Below are 19416 nucleotides of genomic sequence, written 5' to 3'. Positions count from 1 at the left end.
GACTATATAAAGGGCTACCTCTCTAACGTAATTTGCAGTTCCCTTATCATATCACATGTATTGCTCAGTTTTTATTACAATTGCTTTATTGTTACCTTATCTGCATTTGCCGTAGATTATGTGATGTCTAGAGAGCATTAATTCCATTTTAGCGAAAACATTACAGGGTATCTTGAGGCTGAGATAAGTAAATACATATTTATTAATGTGCAATGCTATACAAAATGATAAAATAAAAATGTAATAAAATTTAAGATTAACGATTCATACAACTAGTCTGCAGTTAATGTCTACAATTTGATAACCATTAAGCGAAGATGTGTATGGGGAGCTGCTGGCTTGAACACCACTTGACCATTGGCATCCTTGTAATCCGCATAGGCGTGCTCATAGATACACTCCATGCCCAGCGCTTGCTTTTGGCGCGCCGAATAAAAGCTGGAGCAATAGGCAACCATCATGGGGAAGCCCTTCGATCTTCCGACCTCCATTAGAGCGGCAGCGAGGCGTGCACCTAGGCCCTTGCCTCGCATGGAAGCATCCACATTAGTAATGTGCGAGTATAAGAGCTTCGAGACTCCATAACGCTCAAATATATTCACTTTCCTTTCAATCTCAGACAGGAATACAGCAATACGTCCCCAGGTGTTTTGTTCCATTTCATCTGCCTCCTTTCGATGTTTCTCCAGGTCACTAGGCACTTGACAACCGGCTAGGACTAGTCCTACAATGCGTCCGCCATTGTTCTCATCGACCGCCAATAAACATGTGCCCTGCTCTATCATAGAGATGTGATATTCATCGTTCTCCTTCTCATGGCACTTCTGAACATCTTCTCCCGAAGAGGCGCAAAGTGGTTCTCCGTTGTAGAAATTTCCTCCCATGAAGATTTTAACCTGTTTGTAGTCCTCCACACTCATTATCCGTATGAGAATTCCACTCTGGGAGCCCAATTCCGTAGCCATGTTGAGTTGAGTTTTTACAATTGAAATGAAATTTACACCGTTAACTGACCACTATTTATATGTGCTTATCTGATAAAGTCAGCTATTCCTTATCATCTTACACACATGTATTTCCATTACAACTGCGAATTTTTTATTTACCCAACCTTATCAGTCAGCTAGTAAATTGGCACTAGAAAATTTTCGTATGTCAATTGGCTTGTAACTTTTTAATTTATTTTTTCATGTTACTAGGAAATATATATTACAGAAGAGTAATTACTCTAAATACTTTTTGAAGGAACTTTGAGATTATTCGCCAAATTATATAAATGAATTCTATATCCGGCACTAATAAAGTAAAAGGATTCATTGTCTGCAAGACATGTAAGAGGAAGAAGGAGACATGATCGATCCCATAATATACTATATACATTTTTGATCAGAATTCACTTTCGATTCCGTCTAGACTTGACCGTCTATCCTTCTCGGATCTTAACGGTTTTAAGGCTTAAACACGCCTGTCTCCGCACTTCAAATTTAATAAAGTTCTTTTAGCATTCCAAGCTTATGTTCTAAAGACATTTTTTTATTAAGTATCGGGTATTTCAAAGTCGAGAATTCGACTTTTTGTTTGCTTAGTTTTGTTTACCTCATAGCGCCTATCAGTTGGCGAGCATTTTGATACTTGAAAGTGACGTACTTTAATTGATAAGGTTACAACCGACACACGTTTCTTGTTATATTAGTACCTGAATGAAATTAATTTCGTTGAGTGTTTTCGTCTACAATATGCTTAACTTTATCTTGAGATATCTTTCTTAATCAATTGCATTACTTCTAGATTTGTGAATATATTCGGTATAAGATGTTTTAAATTCTACTTGGTTCTGTATACCTGCGGGATTAAATAAAAGCAATTAATTAAATATTTGTATAAATATGAATACATATGTAGTTCTGAATACAATATCTAATCTTGGATTTAATCATAAGTAAACAACTTCTTATCAATGCTGTATTGAACACCCTGTAAACTAAATGCTTCCAGTATTTCTCTCTTTCTCATTTCATAGAACACAAGTAAAAATAAGAGAGACTTAAAGCAGGCGCAATATCAGATAGAGGAACAGAGAAACAGATATGTAGCTGAAAAATGTGAATAGTGAGAAGGTGGACGGACTGTGTCTGTCTGTTTGGTCTGAATGCTTGCAAATTCCCAAACTGACCAAAAACCAACATAATTTACATGTCTGCTGGATAAGTTCGACATAGAGAGAAATGAGGAGAGAATGGAGGAGTGGAACTGAACCCAGACTGGACAGTCTGGACCATTTGAACAGTCTGTTGGTCATGTTAAACCAGACTAGTTACAGTTGTTTTTGTAGATGTTGTTGTTGCGGCTGTTGCTCGTGTTGCACTAACGCGTGTCCGGAGTCAGGTGCCTTAAAGTTTAGTCTTTAATTTGGTCTGGACGCAAGTTTATCAAAGTTTATCCAAAAGATTACCATCTTTTGAGTTTAGAATTTATTTTCGATTTTTTCTATAAAAAATTAAAAATAATAATTTAGGATACTTCAAAGGATATTAATATTCAATTTTTATCTTTCAATTTTTATAATAGAAATTGACAAATATTAATTAATAATTATTTTTCATTTTTAAAATAACAATTGAAATTAATAGTTACCTTTCAACTTTTTTATAAAAATCAGCAAACCATTTTTATTTCATATTTGTTATTTTAAAAAATTTTTTACTGTTACGGTCCCTGATCTGCATGTCAGTTGATTGAAATAAATTGTGGGCGTGCTATAAATTAATTCTTATGAGCTATTTCACATTGTTTAAAACTTATTTGCGAGTGCTCGTAGCTCAAGCGAAAGCCACAGGCATGAACAGCTGTTGAGGCTACTATGCTCCGCAGTGCTGCATACTTTTAGGTGGCATGCAACGACACAAAATTTTTGCACAAATATTTGCACAAGTGCATTTTTGATTTATGCTCGTGCAACGTGACCCAAATTTTTCAGGTTACCAACTAATTAAAAGTGAAAAGTTGACAACATACTCCAGTTTAACTATTTTTTTTTTTTAAATTTTAGTTGTTATTTTATAGTTCATGATTTATGGAGCACATTTGCCGAATAAAGTTGCGACCGCAGCGCAAAAATTATTGAAAATTCAATCAAAGCTCGTGTCAACCAACAGTTGCGTGTGTGTGTGTATGTATACATGTGTGTGCTTGTGTGGCAACATGCAACATATGATCCGACTGCCTCTGCGACCTTAAATGTCCCGCACCACTTGCTTCATTCTCAGGCTGACCCTAATGAAGATTAATTTAAAAAAGTGCTGCCTGGTGCCACAACCTCGCTCTGTCTCTCTCTGAAAAAAAATATAGAATAAAAGAGTACTTAAACTAAAGTTTTCTCTTCATGAGCCACAATACGAGGAAGATGATGATGACAACAATGCCTTCTGCGCGGAAGGCACTCACAGAATCAAAGAAAAAATTTAATCATATCATCTTCATTGTGTCAGATTTTCAAAGCGATATGGAAACAAAAAAGAGACCCAAAAACCAACTGTGAAGTATGTGGTATAGGCTAGAAAATGGGTGGAATACGCTACTAGAAATACACAGATGGAATAATATGAATTAAAAAATATTTTAAACTATACGTTTTATATCATTTGGGATTTAATAAAAGAATAAAATTAAAAGAAAGTGTTATTATTGTAGCTTACATATAGTTATGTAGATTATAATAATTAACAGTTTCTTTTGTTATCGATAAATATATTTCATAATCTTAAGCATACACATATAATGCAGATTTATAATATATTTTTATAATTTTTACATACAGAAATCCAGAAAAGCTTTTTATAAATTTAGATTTTTCAAAACCAACCATTTTTATCCTTTGTCCTTATACCCTTTTCAAAATATCGTTAATAAACAACTTGAACATAATTTCGAGACACCGTTAAGCTCCATAGTACGCCTCCAAATTGTTGTAGTTTATAATAAACTGCTTTCAACTTTGAACTTTACGCAGTGGAACTAAATATAGAATTTTTATTGAGAAAATTTCCCCAACAGCTTGCCACTTGATTTCTGATAATATCTCGGCTAATTAATTTATTAAACAGTTTCCATATGCGCCACGGGGGCTGACCAGGAGTTAACTTAGCTCATGGATTTCGAAATCTTCGACAGACTCTGTATTGTTTACCCGAGCATAGAGCTCGGCTTGGGGGTCCCGCTAATTTGAGCTACGTTAATTAGTGGAAAAAAGAAGAAAACGAAGAAAACGAATCAAATAAACCTATTGAATAGGGGGACTGAGGGTCATCCAATTCGATGTTGAGCGGCCTACACAATGTGTAACGCATTACGAGTATTATAATTTCAGCTGCCTACTGACTAACTAAACTAAATTCAATTCAATTCGTTTATCTGATTTTCTTTCAAGTGGTCAGTCGGCACCGAATCGCTCCGCTTCGCTCCGTTTAAATTTTTTCTCTCGCTTTTTTCTCTATCTCTTATTTTTCCGTATGAATATTTATACCAAATCTTGTGAGGCCGTGTGGGGTATTATTTATGTTTATTCATTTGTTTTTTTTTCGCTTTTTCAATCAACATTTTTCTTGCTACGCAGATTGTTTATTTACATTGAATTTTTTAAACATTATTTTAAAATGTATTAAAGTGCAAATTAAAATGATTCATGCAGCGTTGCACGATGTAATAAATTACTAAATTATGTATATTGTAAAAATAATTACTTTTAGGTGATTCTTCAGCGCTTTGTTTGTTTGTTGGCCAAGTAAATAAATAATGAAAAGAAAAACTATTTGATAGCTAACTTAAACTTGGAATAACCTCTTTTTAATTATTACATTTTATTTTAAAATATAAAATCTCAAAGAATTTTTATGGCATTTAACAATCAATTCACATCTTTTCAATAATTGTTAATTAAATTATATTTTATTAAATTAAAATTTCTTTCTTGCTTATGATTTATTTCCTTTCTGTTCTGGGTATCAAAAATATATAATCAATAACATTTTCAAGGCTAGTTAAGTGAGCGTGTCCTCACTTTAGGTATTCATCCATAAATCGAACCTTAAACCACATTCGAGTATTTTCATGTTCTTGTTTTTATACTCACATAACAAGAGTAACTACTTGTATAAGCCAGAGTATAATAAAACTCTGTCATCGTCTGTATAAGGCTGCGAAGCCCCAGCTCCAAGTTGCATATAAATTTGTAAATCGATTTTGAAAACTAACAAAACCAAACTTGCCAAAATAAAAAGAGAGAAGAGACGAAGGCAAAAACTGAAAGATATTAATAAACAGAAATGATTTATGTGTCTGCAGTCGACATAGAGAACAGAGGACGGAGAATGGAGGACAGATGTTTGAGGATTGAGTACTGGGAACTGAGAGCTCGGTCTGAGAACTCGGTCCAGCAAAGTCTGCATTGATGTGGTCAGTAACAAAACTGTAGCAGTTGTTATCTCAGGGCCGTTAATCTAATCAATTGAACTGATTTCAAGAACGAACAGAACAGCACCCTCATAAACAGTGCTCTGTGGCGCCTGCGCAACAGGTATAAAATCCAATAGTTACGTTTTCTGCACTTGCCCAGAACCCTCCTCTTCTCACCAGGAACCTGAGTCTGTGGTGCAAATCTTGAGGCAACGTTCGGGCGTGTGCATGACAAATGTTCTTTGATTTATTAACAGTTTCAAGTGGACGCAACTTTGTCAACATGGCTAGTTGGTCACGTTCTCTGGATCGGTACTTCACAGGCCTCCTTGGGTTTTGGCCCAGTCAAGCCACCTGCTGTGCGAATGCTGCAAACATTTAAAAATAGCACACAAAATGCGCTATGCCACATCAAAGTATAAATTGCGACAAACATTGTTCGGTTTTTCAACGGCAACATATATTATACTTATAGGGTACATCAGTTTCTACATTTGGTTTGTATCACAATTTTATTCCACCATTTTTTTTTAAATAATTTAAATTTGAATTTAGGTTGACTTTTATGTAATTTCTGGAAAAATTCGAGGGAAATGGCAAAATATTTTATATGTTAAAAAAATACATATAGAATATCTAAAAAAATCTTAAATTTTTTTAAAATAATTTTACTATTTTAAAAATTATGTACATATGTATTTGCCCAGTGGAATCGGACAACAAGGCTATTAATAAATAGAAGGGTATTTAATCATCGGCATCCCAAAGCTAGAGCTTTCATCATCCATTTTTGGGGTACTTTCGCTTGTAATCGGAGCGGGCTTCAAAGCGCGGAAACCACCCAATATATGTCTACCCCAAATGCATTGCTTCCGCAGTTGAACGTTTGGTTCTGGGTATTTCCCTCTGGTTTCTGTTGTAGGTGTCGCCTGCATGCACACTTGACTTAATGTTGTTGCCAGTTGGCGGCACATTTCATTTCATTTTACAATTTATTGTGCGCCCTCGGTGATTTCTATATAATTTTATTGCCGTTCGTGTGGGCGGACATTCGGTTATGGTTTCTTTTTGTGGCCTTTTTTTGTTACCCCTCCTCACCAACAATTTTTGCTTATTTATTTATCGTATTGCGAAATGAAGGAGCTGGCGTATTCATTTGATATTAATTCCCAGTAAAAGTACATACAATTTATGTTATTAATTTTCGCATGCTACACAAGTGGATACAACTTCTGAAAAGTAATAAAAATGTCAATTATTAATATTTTGATATAAATAACTTAAAATATTTTATTAAATTGATGGACTTACACAATTTTCCCTATATTTTAAATGTATCTGCATTTATTTTATTATATTCAAAACGGATCTGTTTCTATTTCTCTCTCAACTTCTTTAGCTTTCTCAGTCAAATATATTTCTGTTATAGGCTAATTTTTCATTTATCTCTATCAAACATTCTGTTAGTGATTCTTAGATAAACTTTAAGAGGTGTACCCATTTTTCAAGCAATATAACAGCTATCATAAATAGCAAAGCAAACTGCTTAAAGAAATATAATTCGTATCTGAAACTGTTACATTCAGCACTCAATCAACAATCTATCTATCGGGCACATCAATCAAGTAAATAGTGGAGAGAACTGAAATCAAAAGCTAAAGCGCTATAACAACAATAAAGCGAAAGCACTAAACAGAGTCAACATAACCTCAATTTGCTTATAGTAGCATTAAGTTGGCAAAGCTAAATATAATATAATATGGCGACGTTCTGACGAAAGAAGGAGACACAAAACAACTGAAACTCAAAGAGAAACTAATCAAGCTGAGCCACAACAAGGACGCAGAACTACAACAATAGCAACAACTTGGACATAATAAATAGAAAAAATAGAAAATTATGATGGAAAATTATGACTTAAGTTGGCGAAGTCGTCGACGACATTGAGGATAACGTGAACGAAAGACATTTGTAAAAAGAACTAGACGACAACAGCAAATTCAAGATGGGGAACTCTGAGGGTGGAAAGGCGATACTGATAATCAGTTGCGGTCATTACGCCTGGAAACTTTTGGTTCGCAAATTAATAATAAATATACATATGTATTCAACACTTTTCGAATTCCCGACAAATACAACTGACACGCAATGTGATAATTTTTCATTAGACACCGGGAAAGAAAATGTTTGGTCAACTCCATGAAAGACTCCGCAAGCAATATTATCTGGTTCACTTTAGTTTTTCCGTCATTAATCGAACCCAACTATCGAAAGAGTCAATGGTTGGGGTATTTTCGTTGGAGGAAATTCTGAATAAAGATTGACTTCGTAGCTCACTATCGATGCTGGAAAGTACCTATGAGTATTAATATTTTAAATATTTTATATACATCTTTGCTCGTGTTTTTTGAGCTCCAAACGACAAATCATATTCTTTATTTTAACAAAAAAACAATGGAAAATTTACCAACTATTAAAGCGATAATTCTTTATGGTTATCATATTTTTGAGTGTACGTTTTCCCTGTGTTACCGTATTTCCACTCTGGACTTCCATGTTCGGAGAGAGAAAAAAGTAAACAAAAAAATGAAACCAAATGGCAGAAATGGGATTTTCAAACATATCGCATATACAAAATGCAAACATGTCTGGCAAACACAAATCCCATAAATGTTTCACCTCCTGTTCCCCCTTTGCCATTGTATAGCGTTGTGTGAGGGAGGGGAACTCTTTTGGAATAGTGATAAAAACTTGCAAAAAATATTTTCATATGTGAAAATGTGTAAAGTGTAAAAGTTTCTACCGTTTGCTGTTCGTTTGGTTGTTCGCGTTGTTCGCCTTTTTGTTATTTCCTATTTCCACATTGTTTGTGTTTTGTGTATTTCTCTGTTTGCACTGTCTGAATGTCGCTCTGTTAGTCCGTCTGTCCGTATTTCTATCTAACAGTCTGTGTGAGCATCAGGTGCTGTGGCAAAAGAAATTACAACAAATCCATTTGTGAAATTGCAAACCGAGACAAACCACGACGATGAAGAGGATGACGCCTTCATTCCACCGATGCTACTCTTATCCGGTTGCCTTTGATGGTGCTAGGTTTTTTCATTCTTCCTCTACCTTTTTCTCTTGATTTTGTTGTGTTTCCCTCTCATTTCGCCTGGCCCTGACAGCTTTTTAAGAGCCGTAGTTAGTTGCTGGTCGGTGCTAACCAATTACATCGCTGGCCATTGGACCAGGTTCATACTCTTGCACTGGCTGTGGCTCCTCCTGTCATTATGCACTCAAAAATCAAGATGGAAGGCACTCGCTGCCTGTCATTTGCCTGGCCAAACATTCATCTTACTAAACTTGGCCAGTCAGCAGGGCCAACTACAATGTCCTCAAAAACAGGCCTCCAACAGCAGCAGTACCTACACTCAGAGAAAAGCGCTTAGGAAAGATAAATAGTCATAACAAATTAGATTAAGATAGAAATCACTTTGATTAAACTGAAAACATGCTTCAATATTAGACGTATATTTATTGTAATAATCCGATGAAGTAAGTTCACTTATATTTATATATTTTTTGATTCTACTTAAAATCGAAGAGCTCTTATTTAGCTTATTTTAATATTCAGTGAAAGTTCATATTTAATTTATAATTAGTGTGCACAAACTATAGATTAGAAATATGGAGCAAATTTATAATTCAAGTAAAATCTTAGTGCAAAATTGTTGTCAAAGTGTAAGTATTACAATTTGAGAGCAGTTTCTCTAGGTGTACCGGCATCCTTAGCCAAGTCGAGACATTCATCAATTTGTTAAGCGAAGCCGAGTAAAAAAGCGAAATTGAAACGAACATTTTTCGTCCTGCCGTTGTATGTAGCTTGCATATAAATTTGCAAAAATAAGTGCAGCTCCAGCAGCTCCTGGCTTTCAGTTCCCATCCCTTAGCTCTGAGCTCTCAGTTCCTCCAGCTCTTCCAACTCCCGCCAGGACAGCAAACTACACACGTCAAATTTCAAACAAGTTCGGCCGCCGCAGGACATGCAACAAACGGTAGCATGCAGCTACCGAAAGACCGTGTCCGTACTCTTCTCCCCTTCTCTGCCCTTTTGCCTTGTGTGCACAATGGCTGCAAAAAAGAATCTGCCAAAGGAGCTCTAGACTCCTAGACATTCAGGTATGAGGTTGCATTTTTTTTTCAGCACTTTTTTTTTTGGAAGCGCTTTTCTGCTACATTTTCACTCGTATCCTTGCAACAACGAAATGGCCAACTTCTAAGCTACAGGAATCTGAGCCGAGCATAGTTTGGGAGCTGCTTCTACTCACATCCACCACAAATACAAGAACAAGTCGTCTGTTTCTGGCTAAAAGTTTTTGCCGTGTGCAAAATATGCCTCGGCTTTAACGCTTTTTAAAGTCTGCCAAGTTTTTTATATTTTCGGCATAACTGTCATTCAAGTAGGGAAAGTTATACACAAGAATATGGAAAACGCTAACAGGTTTCAACTTACAATTTATCGAAAATATTTTATATGTACGTGTATGCTCTCAATTTATTTAACTAGCAGTTAAGCTACTTGTGGTTTAAAAGCTGGTTTATACAAAAGAGAATGGAAAAACAAATCAATTGTTATGGTACTACCATCAAGTTGTATATATTTATGTATTCAAGAATAAATACATGAATATTCATGTCCTTATTTATATAATTACAGAAAATTTCCAATAAAATGTAGAACCTGCATTGAATCTGGAAATTTCATTATTCCCATTTTTGGTATTAACTATAGTTTTATGTCTCTAGTCTCTAGAGATTCTCTACCTTTTGTTGTCAGCATTTGCTTTATAGCTCAAAACTTTCAGAGTACCTTTGAAATATCGAATCGGTCTTCAGATTTTATCTCATTTATTTCAATAGTGATAAACATATGTTATACTCGTTCATGCTCAAAAGCTTTAAACAAATAAACTGAAATTACTGAGGAAAAATTTCGAAAACTCTGTTTTAATTCCAAAAGTTTGATGCCTGAGACAATACTGAAGGCAACAAGAGCAGGGCTCAAAGCTCCATGCACATAACCCTATGAATATGTAAGTTCAACCGGACCAAATCTGAAACTAAGCTTAACCAGGGACACGCCAGGGCCACCTGAGTGGGAAAGAGAAGAGAAATCGCGCGACTGGGAGAGTGAGATGGAGCGGGGGTAGGGAGATAGAAACACACGTTAGTTTGGGGAATTGCAAATAAATATTTCAACTGCAGTTGCAGATTATTTCAGTGCAGAATGTTGGTCCAACAAAAAAATGAAATAAAAGAAAATACTAACTCGTAGAAACGCTGGAACAGGGGCAAACAAAGTCAGAAACTGCTGAGACAAGTCAGGAGAAAGAACTCAGCTTAGATTTCTCCAGGGAACTATGATAAAATGTGCTCCATAATGAAGACAAATAGAAAAGAGAACATGGACTTGGCGTAGCTTGGCTTTAGCCTCGTATAATTTCAATTTATTTCTCTTCGATTCTTGAACTCATCTGTGGACAACTCAGAATTAGTTTGTTTCACTTGAATTACTTGAATCACTTGCGATTCAGATTGTAGTTCCTCAGGTAAATGCCGGCAACAGCCTCCTGAATGCGCCTGCGTCGCTTATCCTGCAAGAGGAACGAGAGCAGGTGCTTGGGACTCAATCCTCGTGCTGCCTGACGCTCCAACAGGGCCAGCTCATCCTCGCCGTAATCCTCATCTCGCTCCTCGCCGCCATAATAAGACTGGGACACTTGTTGTTGTTGTTGTTGCTGTTGTTGGGAGGCAAGTGCATCTCCCTCTGCCTCAGCATTTTCTGGGACAGTGATCACCTCCGTATCATCATCAAGAATGCTATCCTGCAGAAGATCCACAATGGGGTTGGAGCTGCGGCGATTGGCGCTATTTCTGCCTGTACCTCCAGTACCTCCAGTACCACCTCCTGCATCAGCTGCAGGTGCTGCTGCCGCGGGAAATGTAAGATTCTGAGCATTATTCGGGTTGATTATGACAATAGATGGTCCGCTGCCCAGATACTCTGATAGTCCGGGGATATTGAATGGCGGGCGATTTGGCCTTGGTGGTGGTGGTGGATATGGATAGTAGTCTGACCAGTGTGGAGGATGATGATGGTGATGTCTGTCAGACTCCGAGTGTGGTTGTTGCAGAAGAACAATGGGTTGTTGTGGTTTGCTCTCGGCACGTTTAATCCAAAGAAAACGCGGCTGGACCTGAGCATGAGTTACTAATAAAGAATAATGATCAAAAAAGTGTTCCCAATTTAATAAAAGTCCGTTTTCTTACCAGCTTTTTTTCCAGAAGAGTCACCTGAGCCGCTTTGACTAGCAACTGCAATGGCCAAGCAAGTGGCAAATAGCAGAAAACTTAGAGCAGATTTCTTGAACATCTTGAAAGCTTCAGTGAACGAGGACTGATGTCCAACTGATGGGCAAAAGTGTCTTATATAGCAAACTTCAGCTCTGATCTTTGCAGGGTTCTGCCTACTTTCTAAGTGTCTAAAATTTGAGAAGACATTTCACTGTAATTTCGCCAGGTGTTAAGTGCCAATTTCATAGCCCTTCAATCTATTGACTTTAGCTCCGTTTGTTAGTCGAGTTATCAAGTCGTAAATCAATTTAAAAGCATTATTTTTAAACAGCTTTTCTGTTCTTTGTTTATTGCAATCGTAAAATGATTCGGATCTGGACTGTCTAACTTTTTGACCGAGTTTTTGTTTATGTTTTTGCATTTGACTCAGCCTCAGCCTCAGCCGCTTTCATGATCGATTTAGCATTAAGTTGATAGCCTGAACAGACTACATTTAGACCTGTCTGCCCCTCTAGGGGCCTTCAGGGCGATAATTTGTTTAGTTTACGACTCGAGCAGATATTTATGACCCGCCATTGAGACTGAGACTGCACTTGTAGGCCAAATGGATAATTTGCAGGCCTGCCAGAGTCCATTGGCCTCTGGACCACCTCATGTACATTGAACTTGAGATTGAATTCTCCGTCTCATCATGAGATTTGTGAAAGGTGCGTAAGCTAATCACCCAGACAAATGTGATCTGAAATTAAAAAATGTTTCAATGTTAATCGCCGATCACTTCATGGAACATGCCAATCTGGACTAAGAAACTGGGAAAATAATTTGCATTGAAATTAAAGTTGTATTTCATATTTCATCGTACCAAATGTTGTTCCATTTTCCATGGTCTTGATACAAACTCTCTAGATATTTATTCATTTATTGTCTCCATTTTATTTACAACATTTCATAATCCACATTTCTTTTATTTACAATAGTCCACTGTTGTATTTATTTAATATTCCATCGTTAAATTGTTTCATTTTTTCACCTTACTTACTTCTTTGACTGTTTATTCTCACGTGCTCCATATGTATCTGACAAATTTTTTTCCTACATTCCTCAGCTAATCCAATTCGATACCTTCCAAATCCTCTGTGTAGATATTGCGAGTAAGCCGTTTGAACTGTTCCTAAAGTTTAGAATATCTTCTTCTTATCCCATCTTTTATTGAGGGTGGGTTATCATCGAATACATTCCATATCAATTTCCTTTTACTTTAGCCTTATAATAAATCCATTTCCTTTGCTACGGTTGAGTAAATACATAAATACCTATGCCAAGGCAACTGAGAAAACTGGCAAAACTAACTAAAAAAGTAAATGGCAAACAGCATAAAAATAATATCAAACAATATCCGTTGGCATACAAGAAGTAAAAAAAAAAGTGAAAGTCGCAGTTGCAGGACGATGGCAATCACATGGCAAAAGGCAAAGGCAACAATAAATCCTAGATACACAAAAAGTACAACCACATGAGGTAAATATTATTTAGAAAACCAAAACACGTAGGCAACACAAAGTACAAATCGCACTCAATCAAAATCACCTCAAGACCAGAGAAACCAGGGAAAGCTTAAAAGATGAAATCCCACCCAACGACAGAGTGGTTGACTATGTTAGAGGAATTGGGGGCTGGTTCAAGGATGATTGCTGCAGGAGCTTTTAGTCAGACTGCTGGCAGCCATAAGTAAAAAATAAATAAGAAGAACGAAATACAAAAAAAAAATAGATAAAGCTACGAGCAACAATTGAAGCAAAGACAAATTCAACACTGAGAACTGTCATGTACGAGGATTTAACAGATTTAAATTCTATTTGGCAAACGCTACAAGGATTCAGATTCGGATTCGTATTTGGATTGGTACTGGTACTGTTCAAAAGGAGGAGTCCCACCTCGAGAACTGTCATTTAATATTGACCAAAGGCTGTTTCTGGTTCACGTTCAGCCTAATTCGCTTGCCACGTCATGTGTGTGGTCAAGTGGTAGCTTTGCTCGAGTTGCAGGTATACCAGAGTGTTCTCCTCATCCCCCTGCCCGCCTGCACCTCGTCTCAGACGGCACTTACCTCACATTAAGAGAGGCCTCGTTCAAGTTGTCCATGTGCAAATATTTATCGATTTCCATGACAATCCAATTCGCTATGCTTTAAACTACGGGCACCCAATGTTCTACCTCTCACTCTTCTCATCTGGCTTTCTTTGAGTTGAGGTGACAATTCACACACAGATAGGCTGAGGCTGTTGAGTTTCCTATTTGCCGATATTAAATGAAAAATCAGCACATCGGGCAACTGCCTTACCTCTTGAACGGGCCACAAAGTCCTTTCGGGCCTGGCCTATTTTGCATGTGTGCCAGCATTTTTACGTAAATTGGCAGCTCAGACAGATTGGACAATGACTGGACAAGTGGGTGTTCTAAAGTCCTAGAGATCTACAACCTCAGCTCAATTGGGTCGCATTGTTTTGGGAAGCAGCAACTTGGCTAACAAGTGTTTTTGTGATAGCTTTGGCAACTGACTGTGCTTTCTAGTTTTAGGCTTAATTAAAGTTGTTGGGACTATCATTGAGAGCCAGAGACGTGTTAATCTATGAATATCTGGACAATTGTACAACTGTAGAGCCATGATAACAGCCTGAAGACTACACAAATTGTTTAACTTCAAAGTCCGATTTATCGATGAATGATAAAATTATTTGTGTTGTCCATAACCAACTTAAATATTATACTTCACTCTGTGTCTACACTGACTAAATTTAGAAATTACATACTTTATTTTACTATCAACTAATAAGCCCATTTTTCTCAGCAAATCAAATGACAAAGTCAATATGAATTTAAGTAAGACTAAGGTGAAAAACACTTAAAATTAACAACGCCATATTTAGTTGAACATCATTAAATCACATATCACAATCTCATATCACAATCTTTCTTAGTTTATTTTTAAACTAATTATTTTTCAAATATATATATATATATATTTGTATTTAACTTATAGTCAAAGATTTGTGCTATTCATTGAAATATTCAGTAATAATATTAAAGTAAAATGTTTTTTATTTTTTTATTGAAAAATATTTTGCATATATAATTTAGAATTCTCAATGACGAACAGTACGATTCAATATTTGTATTTGTATTTTATATGGTTTGATGGATAAAACAAATACGATTTCTCGTGAATATACACTTTAAATAATATTTGAATCAAAGTGTAAATAGTGAGATTAACGTTGTTTTTTTTCTATGTACTATTTAAAATATATATAGCCTGATGAGACATTTGGGTCTCAAGTGATATCGACTTGCCAAGTTGCCTCAGAGAGTGAGGGAGAAAGTGGGAGCCATTTCAAGCCATTTCCGGAGTATTATCCGTATGTGTGTGTGTGTGTGTGTGTGTGTGTATCTGTGTTTTGTGTCGCGTTGCCATTAGGCAACCGCTGCTGGACAGAAGTCTTCCTCGTCTCCTCCCTCACCTCCTACTGACACTCCTCCTTGGGGCCTTCACGTGCAGCACTCTCAGCTGCCACTCAGCACAAATTTTCGGCAGCATGCTTTTCCGGTTTGCCGACGCAGCAGCGATTCTTGCTGCGAAGGTCCTCCCTGAGGCTCACTCTAGTTCAATAAGGATTTCCGTTTCAATTCGTGCGCTGCTCCATTGTTGCTGTTGACGTTGACTGCGGCGGCGACGGCGACGGCGACTGTGAAGTCGACTGTCCATTTTCGTTTATCGAATTTTTCACTTTGACGACCTTTGGCCAGAGGCACAACTTTTTACACTTTTAGCAACAATTTCCTTTAGCTTTTCTTCTCTCGTTTTTCGTTTTTCGTTTCTCGCCCTTCGCTTAGTGCCTCTTATTATTATTTATTTATTTTTGTGCTGATTTCATGCGTTTGCTTTGCGACTTTTCGGCTGCTTTTTGTGCTTGATTTGCTTTCCAATTTTCAATGTGTCACTTTATGAGCGGGACCATTAATCAAAATACAACAAATAAACCAACAAACCTGAAAAAGAGCGTCAAGAAATTATTGCTTAAATAAGCGTGTTGTGTTTTTATTTTTTTTCCTTTCTCTTGGTTTTTTGATTTTCTTTTTCCATGAGTTACAGAAAACCTTGTGAAATGAAGCGACCACAAGCAAAAAGAATAAAAATGCTCTGAGTTGGCAATTCTGAAAAGTTTTTCACTGCTTACTGTACGGCTTTCTTATTGATTTTGGTTTTTCATGCGCCATTTACCAAGCAACATTTTGCATCCAACATTCCAAAAAGCGACCCCTCGATAGCATCATCGAAAATGAGACAGAATCCCACTGCTTTGAGAGTGCATAATTTATAGAGTTTAACCGAATGATCGATTCATTTAAAATACAACAAATCAATTGAATGAGAAGCTCGCAATATCAAGACTGTCAAACATTCAAACACTGATATAAAAAGAAGTAATCTGTTTCATTTTTTTTGGGAAATGTCGTTGATAGAAAGCCGCTTTTTTGGTTCATTTTCTTTTTTGTGTTTAAAAAATTTGTTATTATTATTATTTCTCATTTATATTTTATTATATTTAAAAACAATAAACATTTAACTTTTTTCTTCAAAATCAATAATCTTTCTGCCTCTATTGATATTAAATATATTGATAGCTATGAATTAAAGTTGGATAAAATGCGGTTTTAATAATTTATTTAAGTTTTTTCTAATTTTTCCTACATCGTGATAGTTTAGCTAAATGACTTATTTTAATCCACTTTAAACTAAAATTTTAATATTATTACACATACCACACTCAGTTATCCATTATGCAAAGTTGCAATCTTCAAAGACATACTCATAGGCTCACATTTAAAAACACATCTGGCAAGTGGCAAAAATAATAAAAATAAAATTTAGAACAGCTCTTGTACAACATGTCGTATGCGGAATGAGGGAGGCTTAGACAAAGACAAAGACAAAGAAAGTTGTTGTCGTTGTTGCTGTTGTCGCATTTCTTTTGCAAGTGTCAAGTGCCAACGCCAAAATGATTAGGTAGGCGTTACCAACAACAACAGCAACAACAACAGCAATGACAACAAGCAACTAGTTCTCTTTGTCTGCCTTTGTAGGCGTGTTTCTTACATTTCTTGTGGCACTCTTTGCCCCGAAAAGCTATTAAATGGTCTGGCAAAGAGACAGCGCTAACAGAAAGAGAGAGAGAGAGAGACGACGGCTCCTCTATCTCTCCATTTCCTCTCCCCATGTGCTCACTGTCAACGCCAGCTGCGGCCTGACTTCAAATTCCCAGGTCTGGCTTCAGTTTCAGCTACAAATGTAACTCCAACTTCCATTTAGTATTTTAGTTTATAGTGCAGTTTTGATTTCAAAATATTATGACGACTGTTAAAGTTATAACTTCACGGAGAACTCATTCAACTCGAAATTGAAATCATTTTTAGCACTCAGTTCTCAGTTGGCAGTTGCCAGTTCCCAGTCTCTCCTTGTGGTTCAGTCTGTCTGGCATTTGGCATTGCTTTTTATGTTTTTTATGTCTTCATCATTCATATTTATGCGTTTTTATTTTAATTTCACCTAGCACTTGGCTCCTCTAACTAGTCGCGACTCCGCCCACTCCATAAGGTGCCAGAGAATGACACACACACACACACACACACACACACACCCTGCCACATGAAGGCGGCATCTTTCTTGACTCATGTGCGTGAGGGGGCGTGTGATATTCCCCGTGACCCCACATAACCCCCGCTTCGAGCCATTTTGACAGCTCTTTGGTGAGTGGCTGTCTGACAGTCTGACAGTCCGGCGAATCGTTCACATTTATGACTGTTAGGGCCAAAGGTTTTTGCGTTTTACGGGCTAAAATTGTTGTGCAAAAAGCAAACTACACGTCTAGAGAATTGTAATGCCAGTCCAGGTTGTTATAAGTAAGCACAGGCAGATAAATGTCTATGTACTTCGTAAGAAAACTCCAATGAAACTCTCGAGATCTTAGAGTCGTAAAAAAACTTGGTCATTAGATAACTAAGTGTAATACTTTATAGACTCTTATGAAATAAATATAAGAAGCGTATTAAAGAACATAAATTTTGGTTTTTCTTCATTTAAATGAATATCAACAATATGAGAGAATTTGCGAATGTAATCTAGGAACAAATCGAAGAATTTCGTTGCCAACAATACTTTTTAAGTTAATCGAGTTACTCTACGAATTCTATATGAAAGAAAGTACCAATTATTTGACCATTCATTTGGAAAAAATAAAGAGATACCAGACACATAAACACTTTTCTATTGGTATTCGTTTTTCCGGGCATAGTCGTCGTATATATCATACCTAATCATCAAGTGCAATTTTCAGGGGCTCACGACCTACGCAAAAAGCAAACACTTCACACTGGCAGCGACAGGGCGATTATTATACCCAAGCCGTGATGACGATGGGGGAACAGTAACAGCTACAGGCTTTGCCATTTACATGGCCATAAAATATAAGTCAGGCCCGGACAGGCCGGGGAAACAGAGCGGAGTAGCGGCAAACTTTCGCTGGCAAAGCGAAAATTCCCAGAGCCATAATTTTTCACAAAACGTCTCTGACGCCGCATAATTGCAACGTAATTTTTGCGCATTTAATTTCCACCGTCTGGCCATGAAGCTCTCTAAACCTTAACCTTACCCAACCCAAGAAGTTAGCCGCCCAACAATTTGCAGCCACTTCAGTCAGCTTGTGTTTGGGGGAGTAGAGAGATCTGGAGACAGTCGACTGCACCAGGCGTTGAATTATTTCCCATATTCGTATGTGACGATTTTTCCATTTCCTTTTTTTTACAGTTCCCGAAACGACCTATGTGTGTGACTCCAGCGACTTGTGCGACTTTTGTAAGCAATTAGAAAAAAAAAAAAAAAAAAACAATATACACAATGCTAAAATTTGTGGCTACAACATTTTGCACTCTCCGTTGTCGTCATCGTCGTCATTCTCGTCTGCCGCCTTTGACCATGAAATGTCCTTCTCATAACATGGCCGCCAGGCATATTGGCTATATAAACCTTTCCGACAGTTACTTAGACAACAAGCGGTTGACAGTTCTGAGTTTAACCGACCAACTACTTATTTCGGTATTTTGAAAATAATATTAAATGTTATTAACAATTATTTCAAACTGAAAAAATTTTTTTCGGAGTATTTATATTTGAAGTTGACTATGATATGTAAAAGAAATCGATTTAATATTATTATATTAAATTTTTATTGTTATGGAAGAAGTCATTTAAATTTGTTTTTTTTTTTTTATGTAAAAAATTTAATAAACAGAATGTACTGATTATTCAGCTTTATCTGTCCAACATGAATTAATCAATACATTTGTTCCATTTTTAAAGTTTATATTCATAATTTATTAATAAAATTAAAAGAGATATTATATTTGAGGTGTCATTTGCTAGTCTTCTTTTTATAGAGCATAAAAGTATCTGTTGACTTTTTATGTGGATTTTGCTCTATTTTTATTTGTATGTGGCAAAAACTGCGTCCATTATACAAAAATATTTCCGCACTTCTTTCCCGTCGTCACTTTTGCAGCATTTCAATGATAAAG

The 19416-nt window shown here is 36.5% G+C and overlaps 2 protein-coding genes and 1 long non-coding RNA gene across 3 annotated transcripts; 1 reads left to right on the top strand and 2 right to left on the bottom strand.

Annotated features, from left to right (window-relative positions):
• Positions 1-64: 64 nt before the first annotated feature.
• On the bottom strand, positions 65-996 carry LOC117781555 (dopamine N-acetyltransferase-like). The gene has a single exon (XM_034618327.1). It carries the CDS (start codon positions 963-965, stop codon positions 291-293), a length of 675 nt encoding a protein of 224 aa, XP_034474218.1. The 5' UTR covers positions 966-996; the 3' UTR covers positions 65-290.
• A 10016-nt stretch (positions 997-11012) lies between these two features.
• On the bottom strand, positions 11013-11866 carry LOC117779906. The gene is made up of 2 exons (XM_034616250.1): positions 11764-11866; positions 11013-11704 (listed from the first exon to the last, which is right to left on the bottom strand). Exons 1-2 carry the CDS (start codon positions 11864-11866, stop codon positions 11013-11015), a joined length of 795 nt encoding a protein of 264 aa, XP_034472141.1.
• Positions 11867-18434: 6568 nt separating this feature from the next.
• LOC117781562 lies at positions 18435-18709 on the top strand. The gene is made up of 2 exons (XR_004617178.1): positions 18435-18506; positions 18650-18709. It is a non-coding gene; the product is annotated as an uncharacterized LOC117781562 (long non-coding RNA).
• Positions 18710-19416: the final 707 nt, after the last annotated feature.

Source organism: Drosophila innubila (assembly GCF_004354385.1).
Source record: "Drosophila innubila isolate TH190305 chromosome 2L unlocalized genomic scaffold, UK_Dinn_1.0 4_B_2L, whole genome shotgun sequence".
Classification (NCBI taxonomy): domain Eukaryota; kingdom Metazoa; phylum Arthropoda; class Insecta; order Diptera; family Drosophilidae; genus Drosophila; species Drosophila innubila.
The sequence above is the reverse complement of the archived record's forward strand: the minus strand, read 5'-3'. Positions and strand labels throughout refer to the sequence as shown.